The sequence below is a fragment of the Xiphophorus couchianus genome, chromosome 12, assembly GCF_001444195.1.
Source record: "Xiphophorus couchianus chromosome 12, X_couchianus-1.0, whole genome shotgun sequence".
In the NCBI taxonomy this organism is placed as follows: domain Eukaryota; kingdom Metazoa; phylum Chordata; class Actinopteri; order Cyprinodontiformes; family Poeciliidae; genus Xiphophorus; species Xiphophorus couchianus.
In genome coordinates this window covers 2,346,408-2,365,335 of record NC_040239.1, presented here as the reverse complement: position 1 = coordinate 2,365,335, position 18,928 = coordinate 2,346,408, and the positions used below count along the sequence as shown (strand labels likewise).

General features: G+C 39.2%; 1 protein-coding gene across 2 annotated transcripts in view; it reads right to left on the bottom strand.

The window, feature by feature from the left end:
- Positions 1 to 1,030: 1,030 nt before the first annotated feature.
- LOC114154907 (phospholipid-transporting ATPase ID-like) overlaps positions 1,031 to 18,928 on the bottom strand; it is a 50,598-nt gene continuing 32,700 nt past the window's right edge. For both annotated transcript variants that reach the window (XM_028034384.1, XM_028034385.1), the window contains exons 21-28: positions 18,764 to 18,896; positions 18,497 to 18,680; positions 17,786 to 18,009; positions 17,615 to 17,698; positions 16,941 to 17,186; positions 16,712 to 16,850; positions 15,824 to 15,954; positions 1,031 to 4,389 (exon numbers count right to left, since the gene is read on the bottom strand). In XM_028034384.1, the coding sequence (XP_027890185.1) occupies positions 4,060 to 4,389; positions 15,824 to 15,954; positions 16,712 to 16,850; positions 16,941 to 17,186; positions 17,615 to 17,698; positions 17,786 to 18,009; positions 18,497 to 18,680; positions 18,764 to 18,896 (1,471 nt within the window). In that variant the 3' untranslated portion in view covers positions 1,031 to 4,059. The remainder of the gene's footprint in view (positions 4,390 to 15,823; positions 15,955 to 16,711; positions 16,851 to 16,940; positions 17,187 to 17,614; positions 17,699 to 17,785; positions 18,010 to 18,496; positions 18,681 to 18,763; positions 18,897 to 18,928) is intronic.

The following is an 18,928-nucleotide window of genomic DNA, read 5'->3' as shown; positions in this document are numbered from 1 at the left end:
AGAGAGCTGAGCCTCACCTGGGATTGCGCAACCTCTCGCTAACTGCCATTCAATGAGACCTGTCTGAACGTTGCCAATAAAATGGCTAAAAAACATTTAATATATGAACTGATTTTCCATAATTTAGCTTATGTACATAATGTACAGCATGTTTTGTCACCAACTGTGTGTGTAACGTGATTCTTGTGCTGAGCAGCGATCAGAAACCAGAGAACAGATTCGAGGAGAGGCAGGCAGTTCTCTGGCCTCATGGCAGGGGGCGCTCATGATCCCAGACATTGTGACTCCACAACTGCAGAGTAAGAGACAGTAACAGCGAGCTAGAAGTACAGTAAAGCAGGGGTGATAAAGGTGGAGGGCCGGTGTTTTGTTTATCTGTGCTACCCTTAAATCCGTCCTACCTGGTGGTAAAGCGCACATCGATGCTACGTCACATACTGCTTACTCAGCAGATTTCTTATAACTACATCCTACCTGTGGAAGTACATGTGTTTTATTTCATCGCAGATTACGGTAAGCTTTATTTAATTTATTTTATACCTGGCTTTCATTAAGCTGCTGTATTACTTCATGGTTTAGTTCATGGGTCCGTTTTAAAAATGTGGTAAAAACAAAAAATAAAGAGTTCAGAAGAATATATTTGCATGGCTGCAGCAGGAACAGGTGCGCAGCGAATGCAGCGGAGACTGAGGACATCTAGTGGGTGGAAGGAGTACTGCAACAACACGTCTGATCCAGATGCATAGAAAAATGCATAACGGCCTCAATTATTCACTGTATTCACCAAGGGTGACAGAATCAAAATGACTTTCACAGTTTTCTGCATGAGGATTAATGGTTCAAAGACATTTTGAAATATTTTTTAATCAAAATGCCCAAATTTAAGGATGTAAAAATGTTTTTAAAACATTGACAGCATGCAGATCTAAAATGCAGAAATGGTTTTCTACGTGAGTTATTATGATCCTAAATAAAACTAAACAGTTTAAAGTGCTCTAAGAAGATTTTTCATTGAGTCATGGAGAAAATGTTCATCTTTTAGGCATCTTTATTTCAAATAAAACATCTGAAGTGTATAAAAAGATACAAAACATTAATCAGAAGTGCAGTGTGGTAAATCAGAGGAAGTGATCATATATCCTATCACCATAGCAACGATGCAGCTAAGCAGCACAGCAGAAAACATAAAGTTCCCGCTGCAGAAAGGCACTCAGAAGACATTTTGCCACAGTTTAAGGCAATGTGACATTATCCATATATATATTCATTCTTTAAAATGAAAAGCATACAGGAATTATTGCACCTTTTAGCTGCTGTGCAAAATGTCAAATTATCAGCATCCAGAAAAGGTTCTGTTGTACAAGAATAATGCCATCTTTTCTGAAAACACCAAGAAAACGCAACAAAACTTTTTCCTTTAGACTTGTTTGAATTTAAAATAAAAACAGATCCAAGTTCAACTTTGATTTCCAGCATCAAATAACCATAAACAGTCATCTACAACATGTAAGCTTTACATTTCTTTGGTTCATCACCAGGGACAAAATTTACATATTCATCTGGATTTGGGGCAAAAACAAAAATTAAAACTTCAAAAAAACAAACAAGCAAAAACACTTTCTTTTAACCAATTTAAAAAATGTATATACAATTTTCTGTTAAATATTTGTGTAAATACTAAAATATTAAAATATATAGTATAAAATATTTACTTAAGATTTATTCATTGACAGAAATCATCCCTGTTTTGACCAAACTAACATATTATTATCATCTCCATGTTGTTTTAATTTCAAGGTTTGCATTCAAAGGTGTGCAGATCAAGTTAAACAGCATTTTAAGTGACTGGTTAAAGTATCCAGCTGCAAAATAAAGAGAAAAAACAAACGACTTCACATGATTTCTGATCAGAAGATGAAAAGTTTTCTGACAATATAAAGTTCATAACGATAATTTCAGCATTCTTTATTTTTTGGTATGGTCACCTCTAACTTTGAAAGCACCAACAACCAGGCAGACGACGAACTGACCAGGAAGCGTCTCTGAGCAGGTCAAAGCTGGACGGTCGTGTTTGTAGTGTGTCTACAGTTGGACAGAAACCACCAAAATGGATGAACTCAAAACCACAAAACCACAGAAATGCTTCCTTAGAGCTGCAGTGCAAAAATATTACTGATCAATATGTAACAAGGCACACTTTAAAACGGAAGAATATCAAATCCACAAATGGAGAAATTAAATAAAGAAGTAAAACCAGAAAATAAAATCCTTCTGGCAGATTTCAACAATAATAGAGTCAATATTGAGTTTTAATGAACATCTGCAGGGAAAATGTTTAATTTCTGTAACGACAAAACCAATATTTGGGGAATTTTGATTAATCCATTTGTTAATTAAAAACCTTTACAGTTTTGAATAATAAATAAATCACACATAGAATTATGGGGAATAAAAAGGTAAAACATTTCTGCTTGGTATTCTAACCTTGAAAATAGAGATTTAAAGAGGAGCAGCAAAAACTAATGAGGTGGATAATAAGGGGGTCCCAGGCTGGAAACCACTGCTGTAGGGTGTACTTAGTTATTTTATAAAAAACTATTTAATCTTTTCCACTCTTGCTTCATCTTTGTTTTAGAAATAACGACAGATAGGAAACTGTTGAACGTTTTTGCACACTTCAAGTTAGATCACATTATTTTTTAACACGTCCTGAATAACTGAAAATACGATGTTTGTTTAGAACGGCTGCATGTGCTATTTGTACATAATTATAATTCACACAGAGACTTTTCAGGATTAATGGCTGATATGTTGTTCTATAGCCAACTAGCTACAGCTTATAAACACCTTAAGAACTGATCAAGTCCCTTGAATTTATTTGAACAATGAAAATAATTTTAAAAACATTCTACTCAAATCCAAACATGTTTAACAAATCCCCCAAAAGAACCAAAATACCACAGAAAAAGAGGAGCAGGAGAATAACTTTTATGTTTTAAACATGCTGTTATCTCTCACGACAGCTGGACTGAATGGTGGGCTGTTATTACACACAAGAAGAAAAAGAAGGAGGCAGTTAAAGGGAACCTATCAAACAAAATTCACATTTTTCCATGTCTTTGTTCTTAAATTTAGTCTCTACTGCTTCTAAAACAGCCTACAGGCTTAAAAAGACGTTTTTAGGCAATACGTTGTTTTTTTGTGTCTGGAAAACGACTCGTTTCAAAACCTTTCATATTGTTGAGTCACACTGTGCCGTTACTTAGCAACCAAAGTGGAGCTCCACACAGCTGGTTTTATTGCTGTACAATGGCTGATGGAAAAGACAAGTGTTTACTTGTTGATTAAGCATCCAGAAACCAATTCCTGCATTTTGGTTGATTGTGCAGAAGGCTCCACTTCTGCTTTTCAAAGATGTACGGTTGTATAATCGTGCATGTGTCTGCAGCCATTTTTACATGTGAGTGTAAACGTTGAATTGGGGGGCGTGGCCAGCAGCAGCTTATTTGGATTTAAAGTGACAAGAGGTCCTAAAGCAGCTCATTCTGACAAGAAATCTCATTATGGAAAATGATTTTATGTTAAAAATGTAATGAACATGTTTTGTATAGGCCATTGATCTATCCTAACCTGCTAAAAGAAGCACAAATGAAGAGAAAAACAAGAGTAAAGTACTGACAGCAGCGTGTCTTTGCCGGTTGTTCCCTCTTTACGAAGCTCTGCGTTGCCTCTGGACTCCCAGGATTACGAAGGTCTGGGCAGTCTGTAAACATGATGACACTCTGTGTTTCCCAACATGTTAAATCACTTCCATCCTCTGCTTGTTGCTGCCTGGAAGCTCAGCGATCTGTTTCTGTGTCTGTTATCAAGTAGTTCCGTCAGTTAGCGTCCCATCTGCTGGTTCCTTCAGGTTCAAACTTAAACATCTGACGCCAGTAAACCGTTTACCTCTCAGAAATGAGATCTGTCGTTCCTTTAAATGAAACTGTCAGCGAAAAAATTCCCACAAAAGCCTCAGAGTTTCTGTTTCCCTCCAGAAGTTTAATTAGCTTCCTTCTCTCATGGGGCAGCGTCGTTGAATGTCCTGTACATCTGGAGCGAGGTCACCTCCACGTCCGGCACCTTCAGGTTCTGGGGACGGCCCGACGGGCTGTAGCTTGCCGACCGGCCCATGGGGCTGAACCCCGTGGCGGCGCGGCCCACCTGGGGGAAACCCGACGCCCGCGGCAAGGCGGGACGCCTCAGGAAACGGCCTGACGTCACCAGGTCGCCGTAGCCCTGCGCGTGGGAGAAGGCGTAGCCCGAGCGGCGGGAGCTGGTGCGGCGGATCCGGGCCCGGCGAGGCAGAGGAGGAGGAGTAGCTCTGGCCTGTCTCACCTTGAACATTACCTGAAGGTCAAAGGAGGAAAAGAAAAGATTGAAAAACTGTCTGGAGTGGAAGTTGGAAGGAATGTTTGGATCATCAGAAACGTAAAAGCTGAAATACTACAGAGTCAGGTGTTCAATCTTCACCTACTATTATTACGGCTGGGTTGTTGATAAAGCCAGAAAATGATCCTTTTTACTCTTTTTGTACACTTAACGCACCTGGATCCAATGATGGCTCGTTAGAAGGCCTAAAGAACACTGACCTGCTGAAAAGGTTGTTACTACCAGCAGGGAGAGACCTGAAACATGCAGGATGGGAACCCTGCAGTAAAGTCAGGTGCAGCGATAAATTTATAGTTTTCTCCTCGTACCACAGCAATCACTTATAAATAATCGTAAAATGAACATTAAGTCTAAAATCGACCTGTTGCAACACACTGCATGTCCTGCTCTTTGTGTGGGAAATATTTCAGTGTTTTTTTAGGGGCGTTGTTGTCAGTTGCTATGGCAACAAGTCTGCGTGTACCCTGGATAATGCAGAGAGCGAGACAGACGTGGTTTTGAGTTGCACTTCAACGGTTTTTCTTTTGCTGTGGAGCCCAGCACGAAATTAATAACATCTACATTTCTGAGTTTCATACGGCGGCAGAGCGGCTGGATGGCATGGAAGAGGATAATCCTGTTTCCTTCCAGCGTTGTAAACATGCACGAAATTTCCTTATGTAAACAATAACATGAAGGTGGTCTACTTTGGTAAATATGTTACTTATATATATATATATATATATATATATATATATACCCTATGTATATATATATATAAGTATGTATTTATGTATATATATATACAGTACAGACCAAAGGTTTGGACACACTTTCTAATTGAATTCAATGAGAAGGTGTGTCCAAATATTTGGTCTGTACTATATATATATATATATATTTATTTATTTATTTATATACAGAGAGAGAGAGAGAGAGGTAGATATATCTATATATATATATCTATATATCTATATATATATCTATATATATATACTGTACATATATATATATATATATATATATATATATATATATATATATATATATACATATATATATATATATGACAGACCAAAAGTTTGGACACACCTTCTCATTGAATTCAATTAGAAAGTGTGTCCAAACCTTTGGTCTGTACTGTATATATATATATACACACACACGTATATATATATATATATGTGTGTGTGTTTATATATACTGTATGTATATACTGTATATTTATTTATTTATATACAGAGAGAGAGGTAGATATATCTATCTATCTATCCTATCTATCTATCTATATATATATATACTATAACATATATAATATATATATGTATATATATATATGATATATAAATATATGTATATATTCTAACCTATATATATATGTATATATGCTATATATGTATATGTATATCTATATATGTAATATATATGTATATGTAGATATCTATATATATATATATGTATATAAATATATCTACATACATATCTATATGTATTATAATATATATATATGTACATTTATTATTTTATTTATATACAGAGAGAGAGCGGTAGAATATATATATATATATATATATATATAATATATATAACTATATATATATATGTATGTATACATATATATATACTGTATATTCTTATTATGTATTTATTTATATACAGAGAGAGACGGTAGAATATGATATATATATATATATATTATAATATACTATATAATATATATATGTATGTATACATATATATATATACTGTATATTATTTATTATTTATTTATATACAGAGAGAGAGGGGTAGATATATCTATATCTATCTATCTATCTATATAATATATATATAATATATACATATACATACAGTACAGACCAAAAGTTTGGACACACTTTCAAATTGAATTCAATAAGAAGGTGTGTCCAAACTTTTGGTCTGTACTATATATATATATATATATATATATATATATATATATATATATATATATATTTATTTATTTATATAGAGAGAGAGAGGTAGATATATCTATCTATATCTATATATACTGTATATAGATAGATATATAGATTGATATTGATAGTGAGAGGGACAGATAGATACCTATATATATAGATAGATAGATTTAGAAGATGGTAAATAGATTTAGATATAGATGATATACTGTATATCTATATCTAAAATTATATATATATTTGTATATATATATATATCTTGCCCAGAAAGATAAACAGTTTTCAAATTTTTCCCAATTTTATAGGTTCAGACTTCTAATAGGCTCCTTTTGTTCCACGTTGTTTACATTTTCTTTTCTTAAATCTCCCTTTAATTAATAAATGCGGTTTTCTTATTTTCTGTTTAGAATTAGAAATAAAGATCTTAGAATGGGTGAACATGAGTCCTGATGTTGTTGAACGTGGGGGAAGCCGGAGCACCCGGAGTGAACCCACACCTGCACGGAGAGACGTTTCCCACCGTGCAGTCCTGGCTTTTTAATATTGAAATGTCCAATTAACAACAACAGTGGCTCATTTTTGAAATTACCACCAATCACCCAACCCACACGTGGCCCCACCCCCTTTTAGATCTAATAGACATAAAGTGATGTCTACGCTGGATGGACTTTACATCTGCGTTTGAACTTGCGCAGAGATGTTGGAGATAAAGCCTTTTTCAGACGCTTCCACAGTGAAATCTTTTTCATGGGTCTCTCTTCTTCTTCTTCTTCAGAGATATTGATCAGCTCAGCTGACTCTTCCGCTGCTTGAGTCTCTGATTCCTGAGCTGTTGTGGGGATTACATCTTCGTTTACTTCGTTTACCTGTGGAGGGGATGTTCTCAGTTTTTCCATTAGATCACTCTCCCCTTCTGTGGAAACTACAGGAACCTGCTGTTCTTTAGAGATCTGCTGTTCTTTAGAGATCTGCTGTTCTTTAGAAATCTGCTGTTCTTCGGTGATCTGCTGTTCTTTAGAGATCTGCGGTTCTTTAGAGACCTGCTGTTCTTCAGTGATCTGCTCTTCTTTAGAAATCTGCTGTTCTTCAGTGATCTGCGGTTCTTTAGAGATCTGCGGTTCTTTAGAGATCTGCTGTTCTTTAGAAATCTGCTGTTCTTCAGTGATCTGCTGTTCTTCGGTGATCTGCTGTTCGTTAGAGACCTGCGGTTCTTCAGTGATCTGCTGTTCTTTAGAGATCTGCTGTTCTTTAAAGACCTGCTGTTCTTCAGTGATCTGCTGTTCTTTAGAGATCTGCTGTTCTTCAGAGATCTGCTGTTCTTCAGTGATCTGCTGTTCTTCAGTGATCTGCTGTTCTTTAGAGATCTGCTGTTCTTTAAAGACCTGCTGTTCTTCAGTGATCTGCTGTTCTTTAGAGATCTGCCGTTCTTCAGTGATCTGCTGTTCTTTAGAGATCTGCTGTTCTTCAGAGATCTGCTGTTCTTTAGAGATCTGCTGTTCTTCAGTGATCTGCTGTTCTTCAGTGATCTGCGGATCTTTAGAGATCTGCTGTTCTTCAGTGATCTGCGGTTCTTTAGAGATCTGCGGTTCTTTAGAGATCTGCTGTTCTTTAGAGATCTGCTGTTCTTTAGAAATCTGCTGTTCTTCAGTGATCTGCGGTTCTTCAGTGATCTGCTGTTCTTTAGTGATCTGCTGTTCTTTAGAGATCTGCTGTTCTTTGGTGATCTGCTGTTCTTTGGTGATCTGCTGTTCTTCGGTGATCTGCTGTTCTTTGGTGATCTGCTGTTCTTCAGTGATCTGCTGTTCTTTAGAGATCTGCTGTTCTTCGGTGATCTGCTGTTCTTTAGAGATCTGCTGTTCTTTAGAGATCTGCTGTTCTTCGGTGATCTGCTGTTCTTCAGTGATCTGCTGTTCTTTAGAGATCTGCGGTTCTTTAGAAATCTGCTGTTCTTCAGTGATCTGCTGTTCTTCGGTGATCTGCTGTTCTTTAGAGACCTGCGGTTCTTCAGTGATCTGCTGTTCTTTAGAGATCTGCTGTTCTTTAAAGACTTGCTGTTCTTCAGTGATCTGCTGTTCTTTAGAGATCTGCTGTTCTTCAGTGATCTGCTGTTCTTTAGAGATCTGCTGTTCTTTAGAGATCTGCGGTTCTTTAGAGATCTGCTGTTCTTTAGAGATCTGCTGTTCTTCGGTGATCTGCTGTTCTTCAGTGATCTGCTGTTCTTTAGAGATCTGCTGTTCTTCAGAGATCTGCTGTTCTTCGGTGATCTGCTGTTCTTCAGTGATCTGCTGTTCTTTAGAGATCTGCTGTTCTTCGGTGATCTGCTGTTCTTCAGTGATCTGCTGTTCTTTAGAGATCTGCTGTTCTTCGGTGATCTGCTGTTCTTCGGTGATCTGCTGTTCTTCGGTGATCTGCTGTTCTTTAGAGATCTGCTGTTCTTTAGAGATCTGCTGTTCTTTAGAGATCTGCGGTTCTTTAGAGATCTGCTGTTCTTTAGTGATCTGCTGTTCTTTAGAAATCTGCTGTTCTTCAGTGATCTGCTCTTCTTTAGAAATCTGCTGTTCTTCAGTGATCTGCGGTTCTTTAGAGATCTGCGGTTCTTTAGAGATCTGCTGTTCTTTAGAAATCTGCTGTTCTTCAGTGATCTGCTGTTCTTTAGAGATCTGCGGTTCTTCAGTGATCTGCTGTTCTTCGGTGATCTGCTGTTCTTTAGAGATCTGCGGTTCTTCAGTGATCTGCTGTTCTTCAGTGATCTGCTGTTCTTTAGAGATCTGCGGTTCTTCAGTGATCTGCTGTTCTTCGGTGATCTGCTGTTCTTTAGAGATCTGCGGTTCTTTAGAGATCTGCTGTTCTTTAGAGATCTGCGGTTCTTTAGAGATCTGCTGTTCTTTAGAGATCTGCTGTTCTTTAGAAATCTGCTGTTCTTCAGTGATCTGCTGTTCTTCGGTGATCTGCTGTTCTTCGGTGATCTGCTGTTCTTTAGAGATCTGCGGTTCTTTAGAGATCTGCTGTTCTTTAGAGATCTGCGGTTCTTTAGAGATCTGCTGTTCTTTAGAGATCTGCTGTTCTTTAGAGATCTGCTGTTCTTCGGTGATCTGCTGTTCTTCGGTGATCTGCTGTTCTTTAGAGATCTGCTGTTCTTTAGAGATCTGCTGTTCTTCAGTGATCTGCTGTTCTTTAGAGATCTGCTGTTCTTTAGAGATCTGCGGTTCTTTAGAGATCTGCTGTTCTTTAGTGATCTGCTGTTCTTTAGAAATCTGCTGTTCTTCAGTGATCTGCTGTTCTTTAGAGATCTGCGGTTCTTTAGAGACCTGCTGTTCTTCAGTGATCTGCTCTTCTTTAGAAATCTGCTGTTCTTCAGTGATCTGCGGTTCTTTAGAGATCTGCGGTTCTTTAGAGATCTGCTGTTCTTTAGAAATCTGCTGTTCTTCAGTGATCTGCTGTTCTTCGGTGATCTGCTGTTCTTTAGAGATCTGCTGTTCTTCAGTGATCTGCTGTTCTTCAGTGATCTGCTGTTCTTTAGAGATCTGCGGTTCTTCAGTGATCTGCTGTTCTTTAGAGATCTGCTGTTCTTTAAAGACCTGCTGTTCTTCAGTGATCTGCTGTTCTTTAGAGATCTGCTGTTCTTCAGTGATCTGCTGTTCTTTAGAGATCTGCTGTTCTTCAGTGATCTGCTGTTCTTCAGTAATCTCCTGTTCTTCAGTGATCTGCTGTTCTTCAGTGATCTGCGGTTCTTCAGAGATCTGCGGTTCTTCAGTGATCTGCGGTTCTTTAGTGATCTGCTGTTCTTTAGTGATCTGCTGTTCTTCAGAGATCTGCTGTTCTTCAGTGATCTGCTGTTCTTTAGAGATCTGCGGTTCTTTAGAGACCTGCTGTTCTTCAGTGATCTGCTGTTCTTTAGAGATCTGCGGTTCTTCAGTGATCTGATGTTCTTTAGAGATCTGCTGTTCTTCAGTGATCTCCTGTTCTTCAGTGATCTGCTGTTCTTTAGAGATCTGCTGTTCTTCAGAGATCTGCTGTTCTTTAGAGATCTGCTGTTCTTCAGTGGTCTGCGGTTCTTTAGTGATCTGCTGTTCTTCAGTGATCTGCTGTTCTTTAGAGATCTGCGGTTCTTCAGTGATCTGCTGTTCTTTAGAGATCTGCTGTTCTTCAGTGATCTGTGGTTCTTTAGTGATCTGCTGTTCTTTAGAGATCTGCTGTTCTTCAGAGATCTGCTGTTCTTTAGAAATCACTGTTTCTTTTGTACGAATCTCGTTTTTAACAGAGGTTTTATGATCCTCAACTGTTTCTGGTGCAGAAACTACTTGATGTTCACCGTTTTCTCCAGAAGCGTTTTCAGTATTGAGGTTTTCCAGTTCAGAGGCAGCTTTCATCGCTGCCTTTCTCTTGATCCTACGTTTAGGTTTCCTCGATGGCTTTTTCTCATCTTCCTGGTCCAGATTTAGTTGTGTTGTGGAGACAGATTCTTCTTCGATCGCCTGCTGTACTTTACTGATGATCATTTCATTTGTGTGATTCTCAGTTTTGATGGTAGCTGTCTGATCCTGAACTGTTTCTGGTGTAGAAACATCTTGATGTTCACTGTTTTCTCCAGAAACTTGATAATTGTTGAGGTTTTCCAATTCAGAGGCAGATTTCATTGCTGCCTTTCTCCTGATCTTACGTTTAGGTTTCCTCGATGGCTTTTTTTCATCTTGCTGGTCTCCATTTTGTTGTGTTGCGGAGACAGTTTCTTCTTTAGAAATCACTGTTTCTTTTGTCTGAATCTCGTTTTTAATGGAAGCTGCATGATCCCCAACTGTTCCTAGTATAGAAACTATTTGTTCACTGTTTTCCCCAGAAACCTGATCACTGTTGAGGTTTTCCAGTTCAGAGGCAGCTTTCATCGCTGCCTTTCTCTTGTTCTTACGTTTAGGTTTCCTTGATGACTTTTTCTCATCTTCCTGGTCCAGATTTTCTTGTGTTGTGGAGACAGATTCTTCTTCGATCGCTTGCTGTACTTTACTGATGATCATTTCATTTGTGTGATTCTCGTTTTTGATGGTAGTTGTCTGATCCTCAACTGTTTCTGATATAGAAACATCTTGATGTTCACTGTTTTCTCCAGAAATGTTTTCATTACTGACAGCTTTCAATGATGACTTTCTCTTGTTCTTACGTTGAGATTTCTTTGATGGCCTCTTCTCGTCTTGATGGTCTCCATTTTGTTGGGTTTCAGAGACGGTTTCTTCTTCAGTGATCTGCTGTTCTTTACTGATGACTGTTTCATTTGTATGATTCTTGTTTTTGATGGTATCTGTCTGATCCCCAACTATTTCCGGCACTGAAATTTCTTGTTCAATGTTTTTTCCAGAAGCCATTTCATTATTGAGAGTCTCCAGCTCAGAGGCAGCTTTTATTGCTGCCTTTCTCCTGATCTTACGTTTAGTTTTCTTTGATGGCTTTTTCTCGTCTTCCTGGTCTCCATTTTGTTGTGTTGTGGAGACAGTTTCTTCTTCAGTGATCTGCTGTTCTTTAGAAATCACTGTTTCTTTTGTACGAATCTCGTTTTTAACAGAGGTTTTATGATCCTCAACTGTTTCTGGTGCAGAAACTACTTGATGTTCACCGTTTTCTCCAGAAGCGTTTTCAGTATTGAGGTTTTCCAGCTCAGAGGCAGCTTTCATCGCTGCCTTTCTCCTGATCTTACGTTTAGGTTTCCTCGATGGCTTTTTCTCGTCTTCCTGGTCTCCATTTTGTTGTTTTTCAGGCACCGTTTCTTCTTCAGTGATCTGCGGTTCTTTAGAGATCACTGTTTCTTTTGTACGAATCTCGTTTTTAACAGAGGTTTTATGATCCTCAACTGTTTCTGGTGTAGAAACTACTTGATGTTCACCGTTTTCTCCAGAAGCGTTTTCAGTATTGAGGTTTTCCAATTCAGAGGCAGCTTTCATCGCTGCCTTTCTCTTGTTCTTACGTTTAGGTTTCCTCGATGGCTTTTTCTCATCTTCCTGGTCCAGATTTTCTTGTGTTGTGGAGACAGATTCTTCTTCGATCGCTTGCTGTACTTTACTGATGATCATTTCATTTGTGTGATTCTCGTTTTTGATGGTAGTTGTCTGATCCTCAACTGTTTCTGGTGTAGAAACATCTTGATGTTCACTGTTTTCTCCAGAAATGTTTTCATTACTGACAGCTTTCAATGATGACTTTCTCTTGTTCTTACGTTGAGATTTCTTTGATGGCTTCTTCTCGTCTTGATGGTCTCCATTTTGTTGGGTTTCAGAGACGGTTTCTTCTTCGGTGATCACTGTTTCATTTGTATGATTCTCGTTTTTGATGGTAGCTGTCTGATCTCCAACTGTTTCTGGTACTGAAATGTCTTGCTCACTGTTTTCTCCTGAAACCTTTTCATTACTGAGCGTCTCCAGTTCAGAAACAGCTTTCATTGATGACTTTTTCCTGTTCTTACCTGAAGATCTCTTGAATAGCTTGGCCTGCAGATCCTGATGCCCATTCAGTTGCGTTTCAGAGGGCTGTTGTTTTGGCAATGAAAAGAGCTCAGTTTGTGTTGAAATCGTCTGATAAACTGGTTTGAACTGATGGCTGGTTTCCTGAACATCCATCTCAGTTTGTATTGAAGTCGTTTGATGAACTGGTTTTAACTGATAGCTGGTTTCCTGAACATCCATCTCAGTTTGTGTTGAAGCAGATGAATAATGGACTGTTTTCTGCTCTGGCCGGTCTTGTGAATCTGTCTGAATTTCAACAGAAACCACTGAATTCTTGCCTTGTCTTCTCTCTGAGAGTCCTTTCCTCATCAGATCTTTCTGCTGTTTAAGTTTAGCATTTAGTTTCTGATTGGTACTGAACATCTCATCAAGCTGTGCCATTAAGTACTTCTGTACTTCGATATATTCCAGTTCAGACTCCTTAAATTTGGCGAGACACGTACAGTTTGCTCGACTTGTTGCCTTTTCAGAAGAGTGGGGCAAATTCTGAATTTCAGTTAAACTCTCTCCTTGAACATTTTCTGCAGTTTGACTATCAGGAACCTCAGTTAAATTCTGAGTTTGGATGTTGTCCTTGGGCTTACCCATAGATGGACTTTTCTCCCCTTTCTGATCCAGTGTCTGCTGTGGTTTGAAGACGGATTCCTGGTTGGTGACCAGCTGTGTTGAAGGAATCACAGGGTTCTTGGAATAACTTCCCTTTTTCAAGGAAGCTGCCTCATCAAGTTCTTGTGCTGCCATTGAAACACTTTGGGTTTCGATATTCTCAGCAAAAAAACTTACGTCGATGTGAGGGTCTGACTTTGGGAGCATTTTCCAAAACGTCTTCTTTCCGCTGCTGGGCAAAGCTGCCTGATAACTTTGGTTTTCCGGCAGAGGACCGTTATTGATGTCAATGTTTTCGGTAAAAAATGCAAGATCTATGCAAGCGTCTGACTCGGGGAAAGTTTTCCATAACAGCGGCGTCTTCTTGATGCGCTTAGTCTTTGATAACTGTTTTTGCCCTTTCTGATCCTCTTTCTTCTGTAATTTGGAGATGTTGTTCTTTTCTGTGACCAGTTGTGTTGTAGAAATCAACACAACTGGTTCCTCTTTGCAAATCTTCTTTAAGGAATCTTCCTGATTACCTTCTTCAGGCAGAGAAGTGTCCTGCTTTTTAACATTTTCAGTGCCAGACGTAGAGGGCTGTTCCTTCTTTGGTGTCTCCTGCAGTACGGAGATCGATTCCTGTTTGGTAACCAGTGAATCGTTTTCCATTCCAGTACCTTCAGCTGAAATCCTTAGATCAGCAGGGGCATGTTTCTCCAACCAGACTTGAAATGGTATCATTTTCTTCCTGTTGCGCCTCGTTGTTGGTGGCTGTTTCTTAGACTTAGAGGGCTGTTCCTTCTCTGTTATATCAATTGTCTCCTGCACTCCAGCGGTGGACTCTTCTTCGCTGACCAGTGAATCGTTCTGCTTCTCAGTATTTCCTGCCGAAATCTCTTGTTCACTGGGGACGTGTTCCTCCGACCAGGTTTTAAATGGTACCTGGTTCTTCTCATTGGACTCGCTCTCAGGTGGCTGTCTGTCCCCTTTTTGATCCACCGTCTCTAGTGCTTTGGTGATCGATTCATTTTCAACCACCAGTGAAGCGTCCTGCTGTTCGATACTTTCAGCAGAAATCTTAAGCTCCTCAGGTGCGTGCAGCTCCCACCAGACTGCAAACGACACCTTCTTCTTCTTGCGCTTGGGTGGCGTGGGTGGCTGGAACTCCCTTTCAACAATGTTGTCGGATTCAACCTCTTCAACTCTAAGTTGGTTGGACTGCATTGTAACCTTTGCTTGTTTCAGGTTCCAAGATAAATCAATTCTCTAGATACTCAGTTAAGTTTTCACGTTAAGCTTGATGTCGATCTCCAAAAGAAATGTTCACCAAACAATGTTGAAAATCTTATTGCAAACTGCTAAATAAATTCTCAAGAGAAATGTATCAACAACGGCGGCTAAACGGCTGTGATGAAAGTAGATCAGTGTGAGGAGTTTATATCATCGCTGGTGATGTCAGAATTCTGCCTTTGGAGTTATATTGTGACGTCACATTGTGATGTCACAGTTCCGTTTGATATTCAGAGCGGGCTTGTCTGATGGATTTTTTATTAACAGGACGGATGCGCGCGCAACCTGGCTACGGAAAGAGTCAGTGGGCTTTTAAACTGTCACTGGTTGCCATAGTTACCAGTGAGGTGCGGTCACGGGAGGCAAGTGAGGCAGAGCCTCACCTGTCATAATGGAAAAATATAATGAAAAAATAATTTAGATTGCTATTTTCTCCATGTGGTTTGTACTGTAAAGTATTTATTTTTTATTTAGCTTGACCAATTTTGATTCTTTTTTCTTCAAAATCGCTGAATTTTTGCATTTTTCCATTCAAATGCTCGGAAGCGCAGCTGGTGAGGCAGCAGAGAGCTGAGCCTCACCTACAAGCTCTCTGTATTGTGCACAATATATGAATAAACCTGACTGAGTGATTTCACCTGAACAGTGCGTGGAAATAGTATTTTTTCCACGACAGCTATCTATCCGTGCTAAGGTAGGAAAATCTGACGAGGTAGCACTGATAGTTAGAACACCGGCATCCTGCATGTTTTAGTTCTCTCCCTGGTTTAGCTTATAACGAAGCAATTCAGGCCTAAAATAGCATCTCAATGCTAAACATGTAGCAGAACAGACGCTAATGTCGCCGTCCACAGTTCACATTTCTAAAGAAGTTCCTGAAACTCTGGAAAGCTGAAAGGGTAGAATAACACTTTCAGACCTAAATAACAGACATAAAACAATAAATATATTTGTTTTTGAGCTCATATTTACTTATTCAATAATTTAGCATTGAATAGCATGTTGCTTTCTTTAAAAGAACGAGGGACACGCTACAGGCAAATGACATTCCAGGAACGTCGCTGTGCATTGGTGAACATGCAAAGTGGCTCCTGGTGTTTCCTGCACCTTGTCGTTGATGGTGGGGCAGAGCTGAATCAACAGGAAGCGGCAGGTAACCACAGGAAGTACGCACAGGATGGAGGTCAGGATGATTGTCAGCCAAACGTTGGGCTGTTTCAGAGAGTTTCGAGCCGTTCCTAAAGAAACAAACAAAATAAAATAAAATTTGCTTTTTAAAAAAGTCATCAGGTTCAGTCAGACATGGATGAAACTTGTTTTTTTAAATCACATTTATTGACAACAAAAATGATATATCTCAACCAAATATGGGAGAAATAAAGGAATAATAATAATAATAATAATAACTAAAAGGCAATGCTCTCAAGGCTCAATAATGGATAAAATATTCTAAAAATAATTTGTTTATCTTATAAACAGAAAATACCAAAAGGTCTAAATATGAAAACTTTAATTTTTATTAGATTTAGATCTAAGTTATTGTGATAAATGGTAAAATTGTTATTTTGAGACAATTTTCCAGTAATATAAAATTAATAATGGCATAATAGTGCAAGAACACATTCTCTAAGATCAATAAACTTTAAATTTTAATGAACATTTAAGACTGGAAGACATTTAAATACACAAAATAAATAAACAAAAACAACAGAAAAAACAAATGGATTAGAAAGTCTTTCCAAACCAAACTGTTCCTCTAAAAAGGAGCTGGTTGAGACCAAAGCACCAGACTGGAGACTTTTATCATCCAGTTTTTGGTGGAAAGAGAGAGAATAGAGAAAAAGATAAATCATCCAAATGGAAGTTATTGGGCTTATTTTAATTTATCGTGTGATTAATTGAATTATTGCGACAGTCTATAGAGAGAGTAGATGTATTTTGTTTTTAATGCGATCCAAGTCCAGTCAGCCTCGCTTGAAGCTGACGGATCCTCACCTATGAAGGGGAAAGCTGATGGAACGATGAGGAACGTGCCGTTGCTGTACATGGTGAAGGTGACGGCGAAGTACATGGCCAGACTTCCCAAAACGAAGAAGGTGTTCACCGCCGTCCAGTAGGACATCTCCAACCCCAGCTACCGACAAGCAGACAGACCATCTTCAAAATGTTCACTTCACTCTGTACATTTCTGAAAAACACTAGACAGCAGGTTGTTCCTCCGCACCTGGATGCTGACTGCAAACAGCAGGCAGGTCTGCGTGAGCAGGGCGAAGGACTGGTAGTCGGCCACGTCCTTCCCGTCGTCCCTCACCGTGTCCTGCAGCGCGGCGTACGGGATGAAGAACAGCACCAGGGAGCAGTACCAGCTGTGGACAGCACATTTGAAGAAGGTCGTCTTGCTGAAGTACAGGCTGAGTTGGCCGGGAATGTAGAGCTGTGGGTGCTGGAAACTCCACGCGTCGTTCACATCCTGACCAGCAGAGGGAGACAAAGGTGAAGACTGTGGATCCAAATTTTAGGTAGAAACTCCTACTTTTGCACAATTAAAAATTTTGTTTAGTCTTTTGGAACATGGATCAAAAAGCTATGAATCAGTTATTAAGCTATTAATTAAGGTGAAACTTTTGCCGCTTGTTGAGTGTTTATATTTCAAATCAGAAATGCATGATGTGTGTTTTAGGGACTGTTTCTCTTTTCACATTATAATATGGCCATCATCTTTGTTTATATATCAGATGGCGCTGATGGCCAGCGGCGCCCTCTGCTGGATGGAGGCAAAATTACAACAATAAAAGAAGGCCTGAAACGGTTTTATTAAAAGTTTGTGGATTGGAACAAATTTTATTCTAAGAAAACATAACAATTAATGATGATTGGATTACTTGTTCACATTATTACCTGATCAAACAGGCTCATTCCCAGAACAGGCAGCGCTGTGTACATCAGGTTGTAGAGCGTGATGAACCACTCGTCATACACCGTCTGAAAGAGCAAAGTTCAAATTTCTTATTTTTCTAACTGGTGAAAAACTGACGTTTAAATGTCAGGACTCATCTTCGGCTGTCTCACCTGCGCCGAGAATCCGCAGAAGAAGGCAAACCAGAAGTGGACGAAGGTGAAGGTGAAGTTCTTGTAGAAGAAGTAGCGCAGGAATTTGCACATGCGCAGGTAGGACCAGCGTCCGTGCACCAGCAGGAGGCGCTGCAGGAAGTGGAACTGGGCGAAGGAGTAGTCGCTGGACAGGACGGCCTGCATGCCCTCCTGTCCTGAGATGCCAACACCAATATGAGCCGCTTGGAGAAGACAGAGAGAGAAATGATTTATTTAAAGATGATTTAAAAACAGAGGGACATTTGCAGAAATATGCTTAAAGTAAAACAATTGGATGAATGGGTGGATGGATGAATGGATGGATGTACAGACGGATAGATGATCTTAATTCCAATAAAACGCCTCAGACTCTAAGCCGTCATCCTTTTATTGTCCAGTAGGTGGCAGAAAAACACAAAAATCGTGGAGTATCACAGTTTTGTGTGCAAAATCAAACTGTCTGTATTCAGCAGCAGCTTAATACTAGATGCTGTTTCTGTCAACATGAAGGACAGAACTGAGGAAGTTATGGCTTTCTTTTGCTATTCCACACTGTTGTTTCATTATAATCGCCTTTTAAATACAAAACTCACCATAGAAAAAAACAAATTTCAGCATTTATTTCAGAAAATATGAAGCGTGACGTTATTCTGTTTACCGAACTGACTAAAACCAAAACCTTGGTGGTACCTTTGATCATGCTGACGTCGTTGGCTCCATCGCCTATAGCCAGAGTTACCGCCTTCTTGTACTTCTTGACCAGCTCCACCACCTGGGCCTTCTGCAGCGGCGTCACCCTGCAGCAGATCACCGCTTTACACAAACACGCCGTCCTGAGGAACTCCAGCTCCATGCTGCTCTCCAGGGCGTACGCCTGTCCGACAAAAACAGGAGCATTACTCTTAAATATCCAGGTCATTGATTCATTGGCCAGTAGAGGGAGCTGTTGTATCGTACCAGACTGTGTCCGTTGATAACAAGTCCATACTCCCCATTGGCCTCCTCGTCTTTAACCAAATTTTTACTCTTCTCCTCTGGCAAAAGCAGGCTGTTCGGTGCTCCATCTGGTTTCATGGAGTTTTGTGCATTTCTGCTCCAAAAATCAAAACTACAGCTGGTTAA